The sequence below is a fragment of the Crinia signifera genome, chromosome 4, assembly GCF_055691185.1.
Source record: "Crinia signifera chromosome 4, ASM5569118v1, whole genome shotgun sequence".
In the NCBI taxonomy this organism is placed as follows: Eukaryota; Metazoa; Chordata; class Amphibia; order Anura; family Myobatrachidae; genus Crinia; species Crinia signifera.
Genome location: NC_139220.1, coordinates 319287518 through 319308606, shown reverse-complemented (window position 1 = coordinate 319308606; position 21089 = coordinate 319287518). Strand labels below are relative to the sequence as shown.

Sequence of the window (21089 nt, the reverse complement as noted above, 5' to 3'; positions counted from 1 at the left end):
AGACGCCGAAACCACCATCAAGCAGACAACTCATTACCATAGTCCCCTGAATATCACCAATATGCTCACCCTGCTCCCAGTGGGTATGGGTTATAGTCAACACGATGAAGGTTCACATACATTCGGTCATGCACTGAAGGTAGACTGGGACGGAAGGTCAACATGAGGTATTACACCAGGGTGTGGAGGGAGAATATATTGCTGTGCCGTTGCTTATAGTTCTCTCACCCGTTCTAGGATTATGCTGATCATACATGGCCTGGGGGGTGTATATACATGACGCACAGCTGGCTGAGGACACATCAGGAAAGGTCCCTTTGTTACATAGACTGTCTGATATTTGGTGGGGTTTTTCCATCAGGAGAGGTGATAACAAGGGGGACGATTACAGGGCTGCCACCAGAAAGTGTCATACTGGAGACCAGATAGGTGTGGCCACTCCCGGGGAGCTACAGTGGGGTTGGATATCAATTGGGGCGTTAACTAGTTTCAAAATCCACATCATAAAGGTTAAAAACAAAGTATATAAAATACATTGAAAAGGACAGACCTACACCAAATCCAGTGGCTGCGAGACTGCACTGGCTTCACTGTAACTTCCTATTGGAAGTCAGCATTGGGGCTGTTCCCTCCCTCCGGGCTGCCTCTGGCTTGTAAGGGCTGCAGGCCGTAGAAGCTGGGTGTATGCGTCGGTGCCAGGACTGCAATGGAAGAAGGGGTAGAACAAGAGGAAAAGTGATTGTCAAGGGCACAGGGGAAAGGTGGATGCTGGGGGTTAATGTCAAACTTTGTTGTGGGGCAGATATAACAAGATGTGTAATACCAAACGCAGGCGAAAGAAGGAAAGGGCAGACAAAATGAGACCACATGTAGACATACACACTGGTGACTAGAGGGCAGGGCCTGAGGGGGACATGGAGACAGATGGCAGTGGTGTGGATTTGCTGCTGGGCAATGAGCAGGTGGAGAGTACTGAGAGTAACCAGTTCCTTGCCTGGTGCCAATACACACCGCTGCCCCCTGCAGGCACTTAGGCGATTCTGGAATGCTGTTCCTGGGAGATGGGTAGGCACTCTGTGTGCCCAGGACTCCAGTGCCGGTTGTCCCCCTGTTGATGGTGGTACTATGTAGACTCCAGTCTTCCTGTCCTCCAGAGAGGCTTCATGTGCTATCCCATGATGGCCGCCATGATCGGTACCGAGCATTTGCAGGGGCCAGGGAGGCTTCATGGGCTATCCCAAGGTGGCGGACATTATTTTACTGTGTTAGGACATTACAGTGTAAGACATGTCTTCCACGTAGCTCCATAGAGATCTGTGATTACCTGCAACCCACAGTGATTCCAGTGTTCCTGCACCATTGCCCACAAACTCTTCGGCTAGTGAGCGTTGTGACATCCTGTGACACTCCAGCTGGATGACATCATGAGACAAGTATGCGATGGTGAATGTTCCTGTGACTGCTTTTTCTTCAATAAACCACTCCGCTATTCATAGTTTTAGGGATTTGCCTGTGTGTTTTTACATAACCTTGCAATATCATATACCCTGCCCCCCACACATCATTTACAGAAATAGCTCCCAAGGTAAGATCCCAGCTGGGGCGGTGGAGATACCGGTCACGTGTGGCCCTGCGCCTCACCCTTCTTGCATGACATACAGGTTAGACAGCCCACCTGTGCAGGAGCTACTGACAGCGTGAGAAAAGGCTGTCCTCCTGTGAGACAGAGCTTCCCTGCAGTCCCGATGACCTCCACGTGAGATGTGAGCCTCCACCCCCTGGTCCCAGGCAGAATTCAGCTGTGCTTACTGTTTCAGCCTCTCCTCTCTCGGTCCTGCAGGATGGTGCTGATCCGTATACAGGCTGTAATCCTGCTGCTCCCAGCATTGTGCCTCGTCTTCTCTGGGTCCTGCAGAATGGTGCTGATCCGTGCACAGGCCGTCATCCTGCTGCTCCCAGCATAGTGCCTCGTCTTCTCTGGGTCCTGCAGGATGGTGCTGATCCGTGCACAGGCCGTCATCCTGCTGCTCCCAGCTTTGTGCCTCGTCTTCTCTGGGTCCTGCAGGATGGTGCTGATCCGTGCACAGGCTCTCACCCTGCTGCTCCCAGCATTGTGCCTCGTCCTCTCTGGGTCCTGCAGGATGGTGCTGATCCGTGCACAGGGTGTCATCCTGCTGCTCCCAGCATTGTGCCTCGTCTTCTCTGGGTTCTGCAGGATGGTGCTGATCAGTGCACAGGCCGTCATCCTGCTGCTCCCAGCATTGTGCCTCGTCTTCTCTGGGTCCTGCAGGATGGTGCTGATCCGTGCACAGGCTCTCACCCTGCTGCTCCCAGCATTGTGCCTCGTCCTCTCTGGGTCCTGCAGAATGGTGCTGATCCGTGCACAGGGTGTCATCCTGCTGCTCCCAGCATTGTGCCTCGTCTTCTCTGGGTTCTGCAGGATGGTGCTGATCCGTGCACAGGCCGTCATCCTGCTGCTCCCAGCATTGTGCCTCGTCTTCTCTGGGTTCTGCAGGATGGTGCTGATCCGTGCACATGCCGACATCCTGCTGCTCCCAGCATTGTGCCTCGTCTTCTCTGGGTCCTGCAGGATGGTGCTGATCCGTGCACAGGCCGTCATCCTGCTGCTCCCAGCATTGTGCCTCGTCTTCTCTGGGTCCTGCAGGATGGTGCTGATCCGTGCACAGGCCGTCATCCTGCTGCTCCCAGCATTGTGCCTCGTCTTCTCTGGGTCCTGCAGGATGGTGCTGATCCGTACACAGGGTGTCATCCTGCTGCTCCCAGCATTGTGCCTCGTCTTCTCTGGGTTCTGCAGGATGGTGCTGATCCGTGCACAGGCCGTCATCCTGCTGCTCCCAGCATTGTGCCTCGTCTTCTCTGGGTTCTGCAGGATGGTGCTGATCCGTGCACAGGCCGTCATCCTGCTGCTCCCAGCATTGTGCCTCGTCTTCTCTGGGTCCTGCAGGATGGTGCTGATCCGTGCACAGGCCGTCATCCTGCTGCTCCCAGCATTGTGCCTCGTCTTCTCTGGGTCCTGCAGGATGGTGCTGATCCGTGCACAGGCCGTCATCCTGCTGCTCCCAGCATTGTGCCTCGTCTTCTCTGGGTCCTGCAGGATGGTGCTGATCCGTGCACAGGCCGTCATCCTGCTGCTCCCAGCATTGTGCCTCGTCTTCTCTGGGTCCTGCAGGATGGTGCTGATCCGTGCACAGGCCGTCATCCTGCTGCTCCCAGCATTGTGCCTCGTCTTCTCTGGGTCCTGCAGGATGGTGCTGATCCGTGCACAGGCCGTCATCCTGCTGCTCCCAGCATTGTGCCTCGTCTTCTCTGGGTCCTGCAGGATGGTGCTGATCCGTGCACAGGCCGTCATCCTGCTGCTCCCAGCATTGTGCCTCGTCTTCTCTGGGTCCTGCAGGATGGTGCTGATCCGTGCACAGGCCGTCATCCTGCTGCTCCCAGCTTTGTGCCTCGTCTTCTCTGGGTCCTGCAGGATGGTGCTGATCCGTGCACAGGCCGTCATCCTGCTGCTCCCAGCATTGTGCCTCGTCTTCTCTGGGTCCTGCAGGATGGCGCTGATCCGTGCAGGATGCTGAACCTTTATATGAGGAATACACCCCCACTTGGTGTAAGTAGGGTATGCAACCCTCCCATACAATTAATCACGTTTACATCTGGGTGGAAGAAATATATCTGCAAAAATTGTGTATACATACTATACCATATCCTACTCTTCTCTTTTACATATACTTCCATGTACGGAAGAATAAAGAAGAGTAACAACCAATGGGAAAAAGAACTGAGGATTACCACCAGAATACACTAAAAGTAACTTCAGGTTGTGAGCGCAGTGTGCAACAGGAAAACCTCATTTTTGTATTTTTTTGATTGCCTTACCTCAGAGGGGCGGGGCTGACCTTGTGTTCTGGACTGATAGAGTCCTGCCACCTATCAGCTCTGATGATCACAGTCACATGCTAGCTCTAAAGGCCCCCATACACTAGGGCGACTTGTCCTTAGGACAAGTCGCCCCCGACTTCCCCCTAAGCTTCCCCGGCTGCTCCCCGGGGGGAGCTTGATTAGATTGGCACTTGATGTGCCATTTTTTACATGTGATAAATCGTCTCGATTTATCACATGTAAAAATCCCGGGGAGCAGGGGGGGGGGGGGGGGCTACAGAGCAGGGCTGCTGGTGGGAGCAGGGGGGGCTGGGGACGCTGCGGGGGACACAGGCGGCATAGAGCCGGGCAGAGGGAGCCGGGAGCTGTCAGTGCTAGAAAAAAAAGCCTATACAATGAATGGGCAGCCTGTGATTGGCTGAGCGCTCTCTCAGCCAATTGCTGACTGGCTGAGAGAGCGCTCAGCCAATCACAGGCCGCCCATTCATTGTATGGGCTTTTTTTTTTTATTCAGTGCTGACAGCTCCCGACTCCCCCTGCCCGGCTCTATGCCGCCTGTGTCCCCCGCAGCGGCCCCAGCCCCCCCTGCTCCCTCCACCGCCGCGCCGCCCCACTAGGTCCCAAGTCGGGTGGTCGGACGTGCAGCAGGTCCGACCACCCGACGCAGATCCGATGCGCACGGGACCGCGCATCGGATCTGAGGGGACATCAAAACTAGCCGATTTTGGTCCGATTTCGGCCAGATCCGACTGATCTGGCCGAAATCTGACCAAAATCGGCTAGTGTATGGGGGCCTTAAGTACCACACAGCTCTACATTGTTCCTGAGCCACTTCTGTCTGTGGATTAAAGGCAGCTCACATGGGATACGGTCATTGGGTCACCAGCATGATGGTCAACACCATTAGGTCGACATGCATTTAGGTCATACCTGACCCTCTCCATGCGGGAGAAAATGCTCTGTTCCTGGGCTTCCCTGGTAATGTATGATTGCTATCACCTATGGGGACCTAGGTAAAGGTGTTTCACCACAGGTGATGGCAATCCTACATTACCAGGGAAGTCCGGGAACAGAGCATTTTCTCCCACATGGAGAGGGTCAGGTAGGCAACCCTGGTCTAGGTCGACATGGGGTTTTTGACATTTTTTTTTGAGCCGACATGTGCAGGCAGGTGGTATTTCATGCCCTACCATCCACTAGGGCGCAGTGGGAGAATAAAATAATGTGCCCGAAGCATGCCCGAACCTGTGCTACAATTCATGTCGACTGTGTTGACATTTGGTCCAAAAAATGTGAAAACCCCATTTTGACCTTTTGACTGTTGACCTAACCCATGTTGACCTATAGCAGGCATTCCCAACCACGGTCCTCAAGGCACACCAACAGCAGGGCCGTAACTAGGGGGGCTAGGGGGTCACGCGCACCGGGCGCTGGAGGGTGGGGGCGCTAGTGTGGTGTCCCGGCAGCGTGGTCCCTGGGATGAGCAGTGGGGGTCCGGGGACTGGTGGGTTAACGCCAGGTCCTAGCGGGGGTCCGGGGACTGGAGAAGGTTAACTCCGGCTCCTAGCGCTGCCAGGCGGTGGGTGGGAGGCAGATTTTGAAAAGACTTGCCGGACGCTGATTGGCTGAATTCAGCCAATCAGTGTCCGGCAAGTCTTTTCAAAGTCATCAGCGCTTCCCGCCGCCAGGCAGATAGCGCTAGGAGACGGAGTGAGTGAAGGCTGCCGCTACACCAGTGCCTGGACCCCTGGACGCTGCCTACCCCCACTGGCTGCACACAGGTATGTTGGCAGCGGGGGTCCAGGGACTGGTGTACCGGCGGCTTTCACATACACAGCCACTCGCTATTTGCCTGGCGGCGGGAAGCGCCGATGATGCCTCCCGCCCACCGCCCGGCAGCGCTAGGAGCCGGAGTTAACCTTCTCCAGTCCCCGGACCCCCGCTGCCTGTCCCCAAGGGCAGTGATTTGTGTTTTTGGTACTCTTTACCTAGCACGGCGCCCACGATTTTGATTGTGGGCATCGTAGGTAAAAAAATAGCGGCCATTGAATGCACTAAAAATCGGGTGCGACGCGACCGACGCGATGCCCGCGACTTCCCATAGGGAACAATGTTAAATTTCTCAATTGACCCGATTTTACTGTTCAATGCCTCAATTGACACGATTTTTCCATAGGAAACAATGTTAAATGGCCCACAGAGGCCAAATAGCCACCCTGAAGTGTGAAATGGCCCCCACAATTTTTAACGCCACCCCACGATCAACGTCAACCCGAAGCGTGACGAGCGCAGCGAGCCCGCGAGGGGCGGCGGTACGCGTCCTACGACCTTTTCATACCCCCACTATCCACGTCGGCGTGGAGTTGAGAATAGAATAGTGTGGCGAGCGCAGCGAGCCACCGAGCCCGAAGCGTGGCGAGCGGACGCGGATACCTTCACAGGTAAACGCGTCCCTTCGCGGGCTTCACAGGTATCCGCGTCCCCTCGCGGGGCTCGCTGTGCTCGCCACGCTTCGGGCTCGATGGCTCGCTGCGCTCGCCACACTATTCTATTCTCAGCTCCACGCCGACGTGGATAGTGGGGGTATGAAAAGGTCGTAGGACGCGTACCGCCGCCCCTCGCGGGCTCGCTGCGCTCGCCACGCTTCGGGTTCACGTTGATCTTGGGGTGGCGTTAAAAATTGTGGGGGCCATTTCACACTTCAGGGTGGCTATTTGGCCTCTGTGGGCCATTTAACATTGATTCCTATGGAAAAATCGGGTCAATTGAGGCATTGAACAGAAAAAACGGGTCAATTAAGAAATTTAACATTGGTCCCTATGGGAAATCGCGGGCATCGCGTCGGTTGCATCGCACCCGATTTTTTAGTGCATTCAATGCCCGCGATGACCGCGATGGGCGCCGTGCTAGGTAAAGAGTACCGTGGTTTTTTTTTGGGGGGGGGGGGGGGCGACCACATGACTGCCGCCCCAGGCACCGAAACACCTAGTTTCGGCCCTGCCAACAGTGCAGGTTTTGTAGATATCCAGGCTTGAACACAGGTGACTTAATTAGTACCTGAGTGATTCTGATGAAACCATCTGTGCTGAAGCCTGGATATCAGTAAAACCTGCACTGTTGGTGTGCCTTGAGGACCGTGGTTGGGAATGCCTGACCTAGACGCATGTCGACTTAAAGGTATGTCAACCTAATGACTGTCGACCAACATTGTGGTGACCTAATGATCCGTACCCGCTCCCACCTGGTGTAACCGGCACTATCAGAGTATGTCTGCCTGAGGGGTGGGGGCCCGATCACAGACACAGCAGGGACCACTGTGCATGTCTCCACCAAGGTACATGCCCCCTGCTCTCCGCACCGCGCAGGACATTGTGCTGTACCCGCCACTCACTGTCTCCCCCTGTCACCCACTGCCCTGCTGCATATTGGGAACTTGGGTTGGGATGGAAGAGCGGGGCCCAAAGTATAGTCTGCGTCTGGGTCCACAACCTACATGTCCCGCTACTGATTCTGTGTGTGTGTGTCTGGATGGATGCTATGTGTGTGTTTGTTGTATGTATGTAAGCTTTGTGTGGTGTGTGTGTATGTATGTATACTATCTGTTAATGTATGAATTGTATGTATGTATATATGTATGTATGTATGTATGTATGTATGTATGCTGTGTGTGTGTGTATATGTATGTATTTATGTTGGGTCTTTGTATGTATGTATGTATTCTTTGTGTGGTGTGTGTATATGTATGTATACTATCTGTTAATGTATGAATTGTGTATGTATGTATGTATGTATGTATGCTGTGTGTGTGTGTATGTATGTATACTATCTGTTTATGTATGTATGTATGTATGTATGTATGCTGTGTGTGTGTGTGTGTCTGGATGGATGCTATGTGTGTGTTTGTTGTATGTATGTATTCTTTGTGTGGTGTGTGTATATGTATGTATACTATCTGTTTATGTATGAATTGTATGTATGTATGTATGTATGTATGTATGTATGCTGTGTGTGTGTGTATATGTATGTATTTATGTTGGGTCTTTGTATGTATGTATGTATTCTTTGTGTGGTGTGTGTATATGTATGTATACTATCTGTTTATGTATGAATTGTATGTATGTATGTATGTATGCTGTGTGTGTGTATATGTATGTATTTATGTTGGGTCTTTGTATGTATGTATGTATGTATTCTTTGTGTGGTGTGTGTATATGTATGTATACTATCTGTTTATGTATGAATTGTATGTATGTATGTATGTATGTATGCTGTGTGTGTGTGTGTGTGTATATGTATGTATTTATGTTGGGTCTTTGTATGTATGTATGTATGTATGTATTCTTTGTGTGGTGTGTGTATATGTATGTATACTATCTGTTTATGTATGAATTGTATGTATGTATGTATGTATGTATGTATGTATGCTGTGTGTGTGTGTGTATATGTATGTATTTATGTTGGGTCTTTGTATGTATGTATGTATGTATGTATGTAGTGTATGGATGGATGCTGTGTATGTGTTGTGTCTATGTATACTATATGAGCATGTATGTATGATGTGTATGTATGTATTTATGCTGTGTGTGTTGTATGTATGTAAGCTATGTGTGTATGTATGCGTGCATGCATGTTGTGTGTGTGTGTGTGTGTATATATATGAATTCTATGTTTGTGTGTGTATACAGTATATGTATGTATTTATGTTGGGTGTTTGCATGCTTAAGGTCCCCATACACACTCCGTTCGCTGGCGGACCGTTCAGTACTATGCGATGCGCGCTCCCGCACATCTCATCGTACAGTACAAAAAGTATGTGCTGCACTTTTTGTACTGGCTTTTCATCGCATCGCATTGCATGCACAAGACATACGATGCGACGTGTACTATTTAAATACAAAACGTACGCCCACAATGGAGCTTATATCTGGACCTATAGATTTTTCACATCAGCAGATTGGCTTAAGGAGCCCATACATGGTCCGTTGTGTATGGCTCCGTTCTGTACTATGCGATGCGCGCTATGTGCTGCACATACTTTTTGTACTAGGTACACATCGGATCGCACACTGCATGCACTAGGGATGCGATCCGATCCGATATGTGCTGTTTCAGCACAGAACGGATCCGTTAAACGGACCGTGTATGGGGGGGCTTTACTTTTACCTCCTACAGTTTTGCCTCTACATAAATCATTACATATTTGTGGATATTTCCACAGCAGCAAATATGAAGTGTCCCCCGTATGGATGCATACCTCCCAACTTTTGAAGTTGGGAGGTCGTGGCCTCGAGAAAAGGGGGCGTGGCCTCACGGGGTGACACGAAATCCGGGCACGCCCCCGTTTTCGCCGCTCATCGTCGCTAAATAGACGCTGTGCGCATGCGCCCTTATCTTAAGTACACAGGCCCCATGGAGCCTTAATCCGGCCCTGGCTGATTGTATTCATACTAGCACCTCCATCTGTAGTTACATTGGGATACAGTCATTTGGTCGACACCACTAGGTTGACAGGCAGTAAGGTTGACATGGGTTTAGGTCGACACAAGCATTAGATCAACATGGGCAAGGTTGACAGTCAAAAGGTCGAGGGGATGCGGTGCACTTCAAACTGTGTCCATGTCGACAGTGTTGACATTCGGGGCAAAAAGCAGTGAAAAACCCCATGTCGACCGTTTGACTGTCTACCTTGGACATGTTGACCTAATGCTTGTGTCGACCTAATGTCCTGTCAACCTAAACCAATGTCAACCTTGACCCATGTTGACCTTGACCCATGTCAACCTTGCTGCCTGTTGACCTAGTGGTGTCGACCCAATGCTTGTTGACCTAGTTGCTGTAGACCAAACGATCCCAACCTGTTACATTTTGGTGCGAACGGTGATAACCACAGGGCTGCCTACCCTCCCGGTTTCTGGGGGACCCCCTCCCTCCCCCCTGGCCGCGCCGTTTAAATAACCGCATATGCCGATCTATGACGAGGGGGCGGGTGCGAAAGTGGCAAAAATTGACATTTTAGCCCCACGCCCTCGGTCAGGATTGGCAAATCAGGTCATTTCCCATCATGGGGTAGGGCTTAATGACGTCACACTCAAGCCCCGCCCCCGAACTCCTGCTGAAAGTCTCCTCTCTGGGCTACTCCCGGAGAGGAGATTTAAAAAGTCGGCCACCCTGGATAACAACCATCAGATGAATCATGTTCCCTCTGCGCACATGTCACTAATCACACTACTTCTTTACACGCAGGAATAGCGTACTGGGGCCTGATTCAGCTCATTGCTACATTGAGATAACACAACCCGGCCAATTATAAAATGACTGCACATGCACAGCCGCTATTTCCCAATAATTCTGCGATATCACATTCTGCTTCAATGCAATTGCATTATCATTACCTGATCTCGGGGCACTGCAAATTAGCAGGCCAGCAATCTGAATAACCCCCAGAGTCACGCTTTTGTGGCACCTTTTACATACCTCCCAACTGTCACGATTACAGCGGGACAGTCCCGATTTTCGGGTCCTGTCCCACCCGCGGCAGGCATTGTCCCGCTGCGGGGGGTGGCAGTTGGGAGACCCCCCAATCTAAAAGAATAGACGCTGAGCGCATGCGCACAGCGTCTATTCTAGTATGAAAATGAGGTCGCGGCTAATTAGCATAAGCCGCCCCTCATTTGCATACGCCCCGCCCCCTTTTCGGGCGCTATTTCCCCAACACAGAAGTTGGGAGGTATGCCTTTATAATAGTTATAATAATATAATCACCCCCCTCCTATGGGCACATGTCTGGCAGAGGCCAAACAGGCTGGTACAATGTTACTATCAGGGCCTCCTGGCTTGGTCCAAGTCTGCTGCTCACTCAGCAGCTAGAGAAATCTAGCTGCAGAGGCTAACATAAAATGGCCGCCCCCATAGCAGGCTTCAAAAAGATGTCTGCCATCGACCAATGAGGAGCCAAGTTACTTTTCCCATGCACCACGAGGCTGGAAAGTGAAAATGGGCATGGCTTATCGAGTCATTGGACAGGGGAGAAGCTGCTGGTTCCCTGGAGGAGAGAGACAGACAGCAGAGGTGAGGTGAGGAGTTGCTTAGAGTAGGGGAGAAGTCTGCTTCTTCCTGTCTTCTCCAAACTTTCAGAATCCAGGTGCAGTACAGAACTTGCTGGGAGATAATACACACACACACAACACACACAACACACACACACCACACCAATGTGCAGTTCTTTGCAATTTGCATGTGATTTGAAGGTATGTACACACTGGCCTATATTTTAGCCATTTAACTGAACGACCGATATATCGATGCCCCATCGGCCAGTGTGTTTCAGCGATGTATCTGTGAACACCGTTGTTCACAGATATATCGCGTCGGCTGTGCAACACATATATCTAAAGATATATCTGCGCACAATGCCGTGTGTCCGGGCGATCCACCAACAGTGGTGCCGGGAGCCGCCAGTGATTGACAAATGAGTGGGCGGGCACATGCGAAAGCACCAGCCCATTTGTGATGTCAGTCCCCATGGATTGAACAACGTGTCTGGAGAATGCGCTGGCCGATCCGTCTGTAGATATATCTAGCAGTGTGTCCCCATTCAGACTGATTCAGACCTGGTCGCTGTTGGGTGAGCCCCTGCGACCAGTTAGCCGCCGCCCAGGCAGAGTGAGATCCTCCCACCATGTGCGAGTCTGAGGATGGGTCGCTGATCGCCGGCCATCTGTAAATCCATTCGCAGCTCACTCCCCATCCAATGGTTTCCCAGTGTGTGCAAGTGTGCGCAACTCTGCAACCGAATCAGGCTGACTGAGGGCGGAGCTAACGTCACACACCCCCCTGCGCTTTTCAGGGCACTCCCACAAAACCTCTGGTTACCACCCACAGGCGGCGGCTTCCTGTCCGTCAAATTGCGGGGGAGGGGGGGGGGCAGCAATCAGGTCTGATCCAGGCCCTACATGTGTGTGAGTAACGTGTTCATTCTAGGTCAACTTTGGCATATTGTCATTGTGCTCTAGGTCGGCATTGACAAAAGGTCGACATAAGCAAGAGATGGGGCAAAGGTCGACATATGAAAATGTTGAAATGGGTTTTTCACGATAATTTGTTTTATTTTTTTGGACTTCTGGTTGGGAACGGGATACGGTCATTAGGTCGACATGCATTGGGTCAACGCCATTAGGTCAACATGCAGAAAGGTTGACTTGGGTGTAGTTCGATATGTCATTAGGTCGACACAAGCATTAGCTTGACATGGGCAAGGTTGACATTCAAAAGGTCGACATGGGGTTTTTCCACTTTTTTTTTTTTGAGCCGACATGTGCCGACAGGCGGGATTTCATGCCCTACCATCCATTAGGGCGAGGTGGGAGAATAAAATAGTGTGCCGAGCGGACTCGGTGCTACATTTCAGTGTCCATGTCGACAGTGTTGACATTCGGGTAAAAAAACCCATGTCGACGTTTTGACTGTCTACCTTGCCAATGTCAACCTAATGATTGTGTTGACCTAATGACATGTTGACCTACACCCATGTCAACCTAGCCCATGTTGACCTTTCTGCATGTCAACCTAATGGTGTCGAATGCATGTCGACCTAACTGCTGTAGACCTAATAATCCATACACTTGGGAACGGTGCGGTAGCAGGCGTGACGACTGGCCCGGAGCATGGAGAAGGAAGCGCTACACTAATCGGGGGTCCACATGGCTCAGGTGTTGACATTCAAACAAAATAATTGAAAAACTCATGTCGGCGGTTTCTTGTGCATGTTAGCCTTTTGTCAACATCGGCTTATTGCTTGTCGACTTAGACACTGTTGACACTTTGATCAACACCCAACACAGAGTATTGTGTTACATGGGTGTGGATTATTATTATCTAGGTTGACAGTCAACATGTCACCCACCATTGGTCGATGTAAACTGTCGACACGGTCTAGGTCGATGTATAAATGGTTAACACAGGAAAATGTCGACACATTTTTCAAATTTTTAGTGGCTTTGTCGACATCTGTTGACATGGACACCGTATTAGTGTACCGCCTGCCCTTGCTTCAGGCTATAATCTAACTCTGTGCCCACTTGGATTGTGAAGTAAGAATAAGTCGGTTAATAAAAAACTCATGAAAAACTCATGTCAACCTTTTCTTCTGTCAATCTTTTTCTTGTGTCGACCTTTTGTCAATGTGGGCTCCGATTTTATCTCCTCCTCAGGCTTACTGCATCTGCCCCATATACCCCTTTCCCATTGCAAATGCCGGGTCGCACCTGGGACTTGGACTGGGGTCAGTCCCGGGATCGACCCGGCGTCTGCAATGTTTAGCCCCCACAGCGACCCGGCAATAAGCTGCAAAGGGGGTTTTTGAGTCATCAGTGACTGTAACACATCAATATGACATAAGTGGAGAAATATCTGTATTAGTCTAGCAGCTCCTTTTCTTGTGGCCCCTATGACAGCTGGAGCCCCCTGGTCACTGCCTCCAATGTCTCTGAGAGTTAAACCACTAAGCCCTAGGTAGTAGATTGCCCATATTTTATTGTTTTTCTGTTTATCTGTCCTGCAGGACATGGCTCCACCCAGAAAGCGCTGTAAGAAACTATCCCTAACTACAAGTGAGGTTACGGGCCTAGAACCAGCAAGAGAAGAAATTGCTCTACATGCCCTGGAATCTGGAAATGAGACTAAACCTGTAGAGTCCAGTGGGGCTCTTGTGGTCCAAGAGACCCGTGAAATTCCACAGAAAGGGCAACTGGCGAATATTTACAACTTAAACCCCGTGTATCATATACACCAGTATGACGACATAGACATCTGCTCAAACTACCTGGTTGGGCGTTGTCCTCAGTTACTTCTTTGCCCAAAACATCACACGGCTTTACCATACGAATGGCAACTAAGGGACAAAAGCACAAACACATGGCGTAGCATGAAAGACAAGGCTCAGCAAGTCCTGGAGAGACTGTACAGCGACCCCGCTAAGGCACTAGTGATGGGAGTACACCGGTAAGTTACTTATCACTTCATGTCCTATTACTACTCTGACTATAGGTTCCTTCTCCTCTTTTCCCATGAATGACCTCTACATGGCTCTTCTCTTCCTACCCAGGGGCTCTGAGATCCAAATTGACCTCACGTGTATGATGGTCCACAACAGTCAAGTGTTCGATTGTGTCCGACGTCTCTCCACCTCCAGGTGTTCCAAAGTGGAGTTCCATACCATCTACAAGTACTACTATGAGGAGAAAGATGACGTCTGGAAGGAATATGGTCCGGTAAAGGATGGCGAGATTGTTGTCATGTGTCAGGGTGTCATATGAATCACTATTGACCTAGTCCGAGAGTGTAAATGTCCTTAAATCACTCTAATGCAAGTTGGCACGGATATCGAGTAGAACATAGCAGCGAATATACCAGGGGTGTTTTATGGAGGAGACCCATGTGCAGCCTCCTCCATCTGGGCCCCCTCCTTACTAGCCATCAGCAATGTAGAGTCTGAGAACTTGGGGCCTGTTCCCGATAATAACCTCACAGCAGAACCCAATATTAAATCTCACTTTTATTACCAAAAAGCTATCAACCTGACAGCCACCACACTGGGGTACCGCAGGTAGCCCCGGGGTTCTGTCCTGGCCTTGGTTGGGCTGAGCTTAATGCTTTGGCCTTGGGACCTTAAGTAATAAGTGCCCCCCAGCTGTGGAATTACCCTGATGACTGTTGGAGGCCGATGCTGGTTTTAAAAATATGGTGGGACCGCTACCTCTTTTGTCCCCTTGTATTTATGGAACCAGGACCGGTCCCGGAGCCCGTTGATGATTTTTAAAATACAGGGGAAGCCCAGTCAAATTTTCCCCTGTATTTCTGAAACCAGGCCGGTAAATTTGGCAGTCAAATACCCATGCCTTCACTATCGGAAAATATGAATCCTATCCTAGGTAACTTTGTCGAGTTCTCAGGCCGAAATCCAGCCGATCGTGGCCAATCCCATCATATAGCCACTATCCAGACACAATACATTCATTTCTAGAAGCAGAGTTATAATGCCCCATGGGCCCCACTTGCCCCACCCTTGTTCCGCCCTCCTCCTTTCCTATCCACCCTTTGTTTCCTCATGCAGGATTTTATGACGTGCATAGAAGATGGCCTGATGGACAATTGTGAAGAGGTCTTCTTTAAGAGAGTCGGGTTCGCCTATTCTCTTCATCTGACAAACATGGTCCAAACGAACCTAGATACCGGCACCGAGAGGAAGATGAGGAGAAGACCAGTATTCAGATCTCCTGACTTACTGACACTGAAGCTCTGGTGAGAAGGGAATTGTAGACGTGATTCTACAAACGTTGGTAGAACAATTTATGGGTTACACACCAGACTGACAGAAATGTTGCTTACATTTTGTTACCTGCATCCAACCTGCAACTTTCTGTAGAGGTATTAAATAATTGACAAAAGGGAGCTTGGAGGCGCTGGGTGGGACTATTGATTCCTGAAGATACTTGTCTGGGATCCCGTCACGCCTGCCTCCATTATAAATGTCCCTCCCAAAATGGCCACTGCCTCATAGGAGACAGTTATTCAGGAGGCTAGAGGTGGCAGCGGCCATTTTTGGAGGGACATTTTTAATTGGGACATGCGTGACAGACAGTTGGCCCTTCCTAATGTCCCTGACCAGTAGATGGGAAATAGTAACCTTCATTTAAATATTTAAAGTAATAAATCAATAATACACAGCGCTTCTGCTGATCACATAATACAAAGGGCCTTATTCTGATTCACTCGCACACTCTGCACAAGTTACATCTGCCCCACCTGCAGTGCACATGGTTTTGTCCATTTGAGAAGGAATTTGCCTCTAAGAGTGACTTTCCTGTTTACTCAAGTATTTCCTTCATTCCTTTAAGTATTGTTTATGAAAAGCATTTCTGTACTTCTTTGTTCCTGTACTGTATTACATTCATTCTATCTGCTAAGCGCCTTGAGTCCTATTGGAGAAAGAGCACTATATAAATAAAATTATTATTATTACTTTACAGACTGTACAAAGAAGGGCCACTAAAATGGTGCATGGCCTACATCACAAAACGTACCAGGAAAGACTTATACCCCTTTCACATCCGCAGACCCGGGTCATACCAGGGAATGTGTTTCCGGATGCTTCCCAGGACACTACCCGGGAATGTACCCTTTCACACTAGCCACCTGACCCGGAATGAAGTCGGGCGGGTAGTGTCATCTGGAGGCTTGGCCGGGGTGGTGCTGGGAGGTGTCAGCACCTCCCAGCGGCGCATTTTCACTGCAGTGAATGGGATCTGGGTCACGCTGACCCGGAATACACGTTCACACTGACCGCATCCCGTGTCGATTCCGGGTTCTACCCAGGTCAGGACCGGGGTAGAAATCCCGGAATGCTGAACACGGGATATTTGTCCCAGACCCTTTCACATTGAGCTTAATCCTGGGTTGATGCGCGTTCATGTGCAAAAACCCGGGATATTTTTGCAAGTGTGAAAGGGGTATAAAAGATCTTAATATGTATAGTTTGGAGCAGAGCAGAGAAGGGAAAGGGGGGACATGATAGAAACTTTTCACATATATCAAGAGTTTTACCAAGGTACAGGTGGAGACATTCTTCACAGGAAGAGGAGCAGCAGAACACGAGGACATGCATTGACACTAGGGGGAGGAAGGTGCAGGTGGGAGACGTTCTTCACAGGAAGAGGAGCAGCAGAACACGAGGACATGCACTGACACTAGAGGGAGAAAGGTACAGGTGGGAGACATTCTTCACAGGAAGAGGAGCAGCAGAACACGAGGACATGCACTGACACTAGAGGGAGGAAGGTACAGGTGGGAGACATTCTTCACAGGAAGAGGAGCAGCAGAACACGAGGACATGCACTGACACTAGAGGGAGGAAGGTACAGGTGGGAGACATTCCTCACAGGAAGAGGAGCAGCAGAACACGAGGACATGCACTGACACTAGAGGGAGGAAGGTACAGATGGGAGACATTCCTCACAGGAAGAGGAGCAGCAGAACACAGGGACATGCACTGACACTAGAGGGAGGAAGGTACAGGTGGGAGACATTCGTCACAGGAAGATTAGCAGCAGAACACGGGTACATGCACTGACACTAGAGGGAGGAAGGTACAGGTGGGAGACATTCCTCACAGGAAGAGGAGCAACAGAACACGAGGACATGCACTGACACTAGAGGGAGGAAGGTACAGGTGGGAGACATTAGTCACAGGAAGAGGAGCAGCAGAACACGGGGACATGCACTGACACTAGAGGGAGGAAGGTACAGGTGGGAGACATTAGTCACAGGAAGAGGAGCAGCAGAACACGAGGACAGGCACTGACACTAGGGGGAGGAAGGTACAGGTGGGAGACATTCTTTACAGGAAGAGGAGCAGCAGAACACGAAGACATGCACTGACACTAGGGGGAGGAAAGTACAGGTGGGAGACATTCTTCACAGGAAGAGGAGCAGCAGAACACAAGGACATGCACTGACACTAGAGGGAGGAAGGTACAGGTGGGAGACATTCTTCACAGGAAGAGGAGCAGCAGAACACGAGGACATGCACTGACACTAGGGGGAGGAAGGTACAGGTGGGAGACATTAGTCACAGGAAGAGGAGCAGCAGAACACGAGGACATGCACTGACACTAGAGGGAGGAAGGTACAGGTGGGAGACTTTCCTCACAGGAAGAGGAGCAGCAGAACACGAGGACATGCACTGACACTAGGGGGAGGAAGGTACAGGTGGGAGACATTCTTCACAGGAAGAGGAGCAACAGAACACGAGGACATGCACTGACACTAGAGGGAGGAAGGTACAGGTGGGAGACATTCTTCACAGGAAGAGGAGCAGCAGAACACAAGGACACGCACTGACACTGGTGGTGGGAGGTTCAGGGGAAATGTGAGGGAAAATTACTCCACAGAAAGGGTAGTGGACAAGTGCAATAACCTCCCATCAGAGGTGGGAGAGGCTAGGGGCCAGATGTATCAAGCTTAAAAAGTGATAAAATGGAGAGTAGACAGTAGAACAATGTAAACATGCATGCTATACACATAAGGATATCTTTAGGTAACAATATGGTAAAAAAAAGCGGCAGACTAGATGGGACGAATGGTTCTTGTCTGCCATCAATCTCTATTGCTGGCTCTACTGGAGTCAGTAAATCTAGTGTTTCAGGGCTGCTTAAAACTCACAGCAAAATAAATAAAAAATGACAAACACAGATCTGCGTCACTAGAATGGAAGGGGAAATTCTGCTGGAAATGACTGATAGAAACTGTCATTAAATAGCTGTTTTGGCTGTTTTAGGACACTCTCCAGTTGCCTGCCCCCTGTTCGCTCCCCGGGCTCAGCTGCACAGTGGAACCAGCACAGCACTGCTGGAAGCATCTACCCCGACACCTGGCTGATAACGGACACCTCGCTCATTTACGAGAAGATCCAGCTGACGTTTGCCGACAGAGAGTACTCGGCTGTGTATAGGTACTTCCACAAGACAATGCCGGAGCACAGCTATATCATCCACCAGATCCACCGGATACAGAACTACTTCCAGTGGGAGAAATATCTCAGGTGAGGTTGACGGCTTAAATAATATTTCATTTGATATTGGCCCGAAGCCAAGGTCTACAAGCATTGCCGACACCACATGCATGAAGGTTAACATAACTGCAGGTCGATATGCATGAATGTTGACATGGGGTTAGGTCGACAGGGTCATAAGTTCGACACATCATTAGGTCAACATGGGCAAGGTCAACATGGTGGTTTTCACTGTTCTTGGCGCCGACAGGCGGTATTTTATGCCCTACCATCCACTGGGGTGTGGTGGGAGACAAAATAGTGTGCCCGAAGCATGTCCACTGTGTCGTCATTCGGGAAAAAAAACGTGAAAAACCCCATGTCGACATTTTGACTGTTGATCTTACCCATGTCGACCTAATGCTTGTGTGGGCCATGTCAACCTAAATGATGTAAATGACATTTGTGGTTCCTTCCTACAGGAAGAGGGCGTACATGTCTCGGCGTCCCGGCGGCACAGAGAAGAGCACATTGGAACGCTATCTTTTCCACGGCACAAAGGCGGCCAACGTAGAGGCCATTTGCAAGCAGAACTTTGACCCCCGTGTGAGCAGGGTGACTGTATTTGGTAAAGGCTGCTACTTCGCCATGGACGCCCGGAATTCTCATGACTATTCTCAAGCCACCATGTTTGGGAGCCGCTTCATGTTCCTCGCCAAGGTGCTCCCGGGGCGCCCTGCTGTTGGCCAAGCTTCGTACGTGCGTCCACCACCTATAAGTGCTGAGGACCCCACCCAGGGTCTCCTCTATGACTCTTGTGTGAACAAACTCCAAAACCCAAATATGTTTGTTGTGTTCGATAATGACCAGTTCTACCCGTCCTTTCTCATCATCTACCGTGTGGTGCAGAACGTGGTCCTACTGGACTAAGGACCCTTATTCCCAGGGCCGTTCTTTCATTATTGCAAGCTCCCCTCGGGGTCTTTCATGTTTATATTTGCCGACCGACTGTACATCACCGGATACTTCCCTCGCTCTTCCAACAGCAGGTGTACCGGACTTCAGCCGGTAGATGCCCCTTAGTTGTTTACGTGTGGAATAAGTTCTTGTTTAATAAGATACAAGCAACGTAAATCTGTTCTGGTTAAAAACGTGATTCCTGTTACTCCAGTGTTATAAGATTCTTATCTCAGTGCCTAAAATAAAACTGAGAGCGACATATAGTGGTGAATGTCCCATTTTTTAAGGTTCCGGTTTACAATGCGATCTGGGGGGAATTTTAATATGTGATGCTATTGGCGGAATGTATCATCCCCCATGCGCAGGGACAGGGTTCCGAACGGAGCCCGTCCCTGCAATGTGCTGAGCTGGGGGTCTGCTCATGCTCGGTTAGCGCTGACCCCCCATCAACCACGTGGCCCGGCGTCAGTGCGGTATATAGCCCATAGGCTACAATGGACTACCGTCATCTCAGAATGGTGGTAGCCCATGGATGCAAAGCGATGCTGCCCGATGTTGATACATCGGGCAGCTTTGCATCCCCCATAGAGACCTATGGGGGATGCGGCCGACGGCGGTGCAGGAGGGAGATTCCTGCTGCGTTCCCTCCTACATACATTCCAGCGATATGTCTCTTATAACCTTATGTTCCTTACTCCACCAAACACGAGAGGCGCCGATGTACAGGAGACCGCACATCACAACCTCCGCACTTTGCAGGATCTGTATTACAGTACATCCTGCAGCCCCTCCTGCTCCCCGGTTCCAGTCCAATGCACACAGGACTGCGCTTCTGATCGGACTCTAAGGTAAGTCCCAAACGATTCGGCACTTTTCACACAATTTATATTAAAGATGGCCGCCATCGACCAATGGGGAGCCAAGTTACTTTTCCCATGAATTCAAGAGGCTGGAAAGTGAACAGGGGATGTGGCTTGTTGGGTAATTTGACAGGAAAAGCTGCCGGTTCCCTGGAGGAGAGAGAGACATATAGCAGAGCGGTGAGGAGTTCTCCTGTCTTCTAGAACCTGTCAGAAGCCAGGTGCAGTAATTGACTTGGTGGGAGGAGGTGGTTCTAGCACAGTGTGGTCTGTACTTCAGCACTGATATGCAGATCAGGCCTGTTCTAGAAGCACCACAACAGAGAGTGACACCCCAGGCAGGGAAGAGAGACTGCAAGGACTTTTCAAGATGCAAGGTGCTAGATTGATCACAATGTGTATGTATATATATCCCACCACACCCCACTTCCTAAACCTAACACCCCACCATGCAACCAAACCAATCTTCTAAGTGCGAGCCTAACCCTGACCCTCCCTCTCCGAAGCCTAATGCTACTATTCCTCACATACTCGCGTTTGGGTTGGCGGCAGTCTGGATATATATATATATATACTTGTAAAACCGGACCGGCACTCCCTCAATAGAATCCAGCCTCCCTGCGTGCCTCCAGTCACAAGCCAGGGACGAACCATCGTGGAAAAACTTTTTATGTGCAATATAATACTCAAATTACCAAAGTTTCGAGACAAACATGTCTCAAGGCCCTCCTACCTTTTGACTGTCTGCAAATACCCAGTTTGTTGTATCACTGTCTCCTTTGTAAAGCGCAACCGAATATGCTGCGCTATATAACACCACTTTCACA

At 50.2% G+C, this 21089-nt stretch overlaps 1 protein-coding gene across 4 annotated transcripts; it reads left to right on the top strand.

Annotated features, from left to right (window-relative positions):
- The first annotated feature begins 10693 nt into the window (after positions 1 to 10693).
- On the top strand, positions 10694 to 19661 carry LOC146075917 (protein mono-ADP-ribosyltransferase TIPARP-like). Of its 4 annotated transcripts, none has more exons than XM_083185609.1 (6): positions 10694 to 10965; positions 13457 to 13896; positions 14000 to 14165; positions 15008 to 15195; positions 18230 to 18493; positions 18925 to 19661. In XM_083185609.1, exons 1-6 carry the CDS (start codon positions 10891 to 10893, stop codon positions 19370 to 19372), a joined length of 1581 nt encoding a protein of 526 aa, XP_083041735.1. In that variant the 5' UTR covers positions 10694 to 10890; the 3' UTR covers positions 19373 to 19661. The 4 variants fall into 4 exon arrangements, with proteins under 4 accessions (XP_083041735.1, XP_083041737.1, XP_083041738.1 ...); XM_083185611.1 differs by having other exon boundaries at positions 10882 to 10970; XM_083185612.1 differs by having other exon boundaries at positions 10948 to 11038.
- The last annotated feature ends 1428 nt before the right edge of the window (positions 19662 to 21089 follow it).

Bases quoted from the DNA above. Each gene is read 5' to 3' on its own strand.
- LOC146075917 (XM_083185609.1), top strand. From the start codon at position 10,891: ATGGGCATGGCTTATCGAGTCATTGGACAGGGGAGAAGCTGCTGGTTC. The intron at 13,897-13,999 runs GTAAGTTACTTA...CTTCCTACCCAG, and splicing joins CTAGTGATGGGAGTACACCG to GGGCTCTGAGATCCAAATTG. The intron at 18,494-18,924 runs GTGAGGTTGACG...TCCTTCCTACAG, and splicing joins CAGTGGGAGAAATATCTCAG to GAAGAGGGCGTACATGTCTC.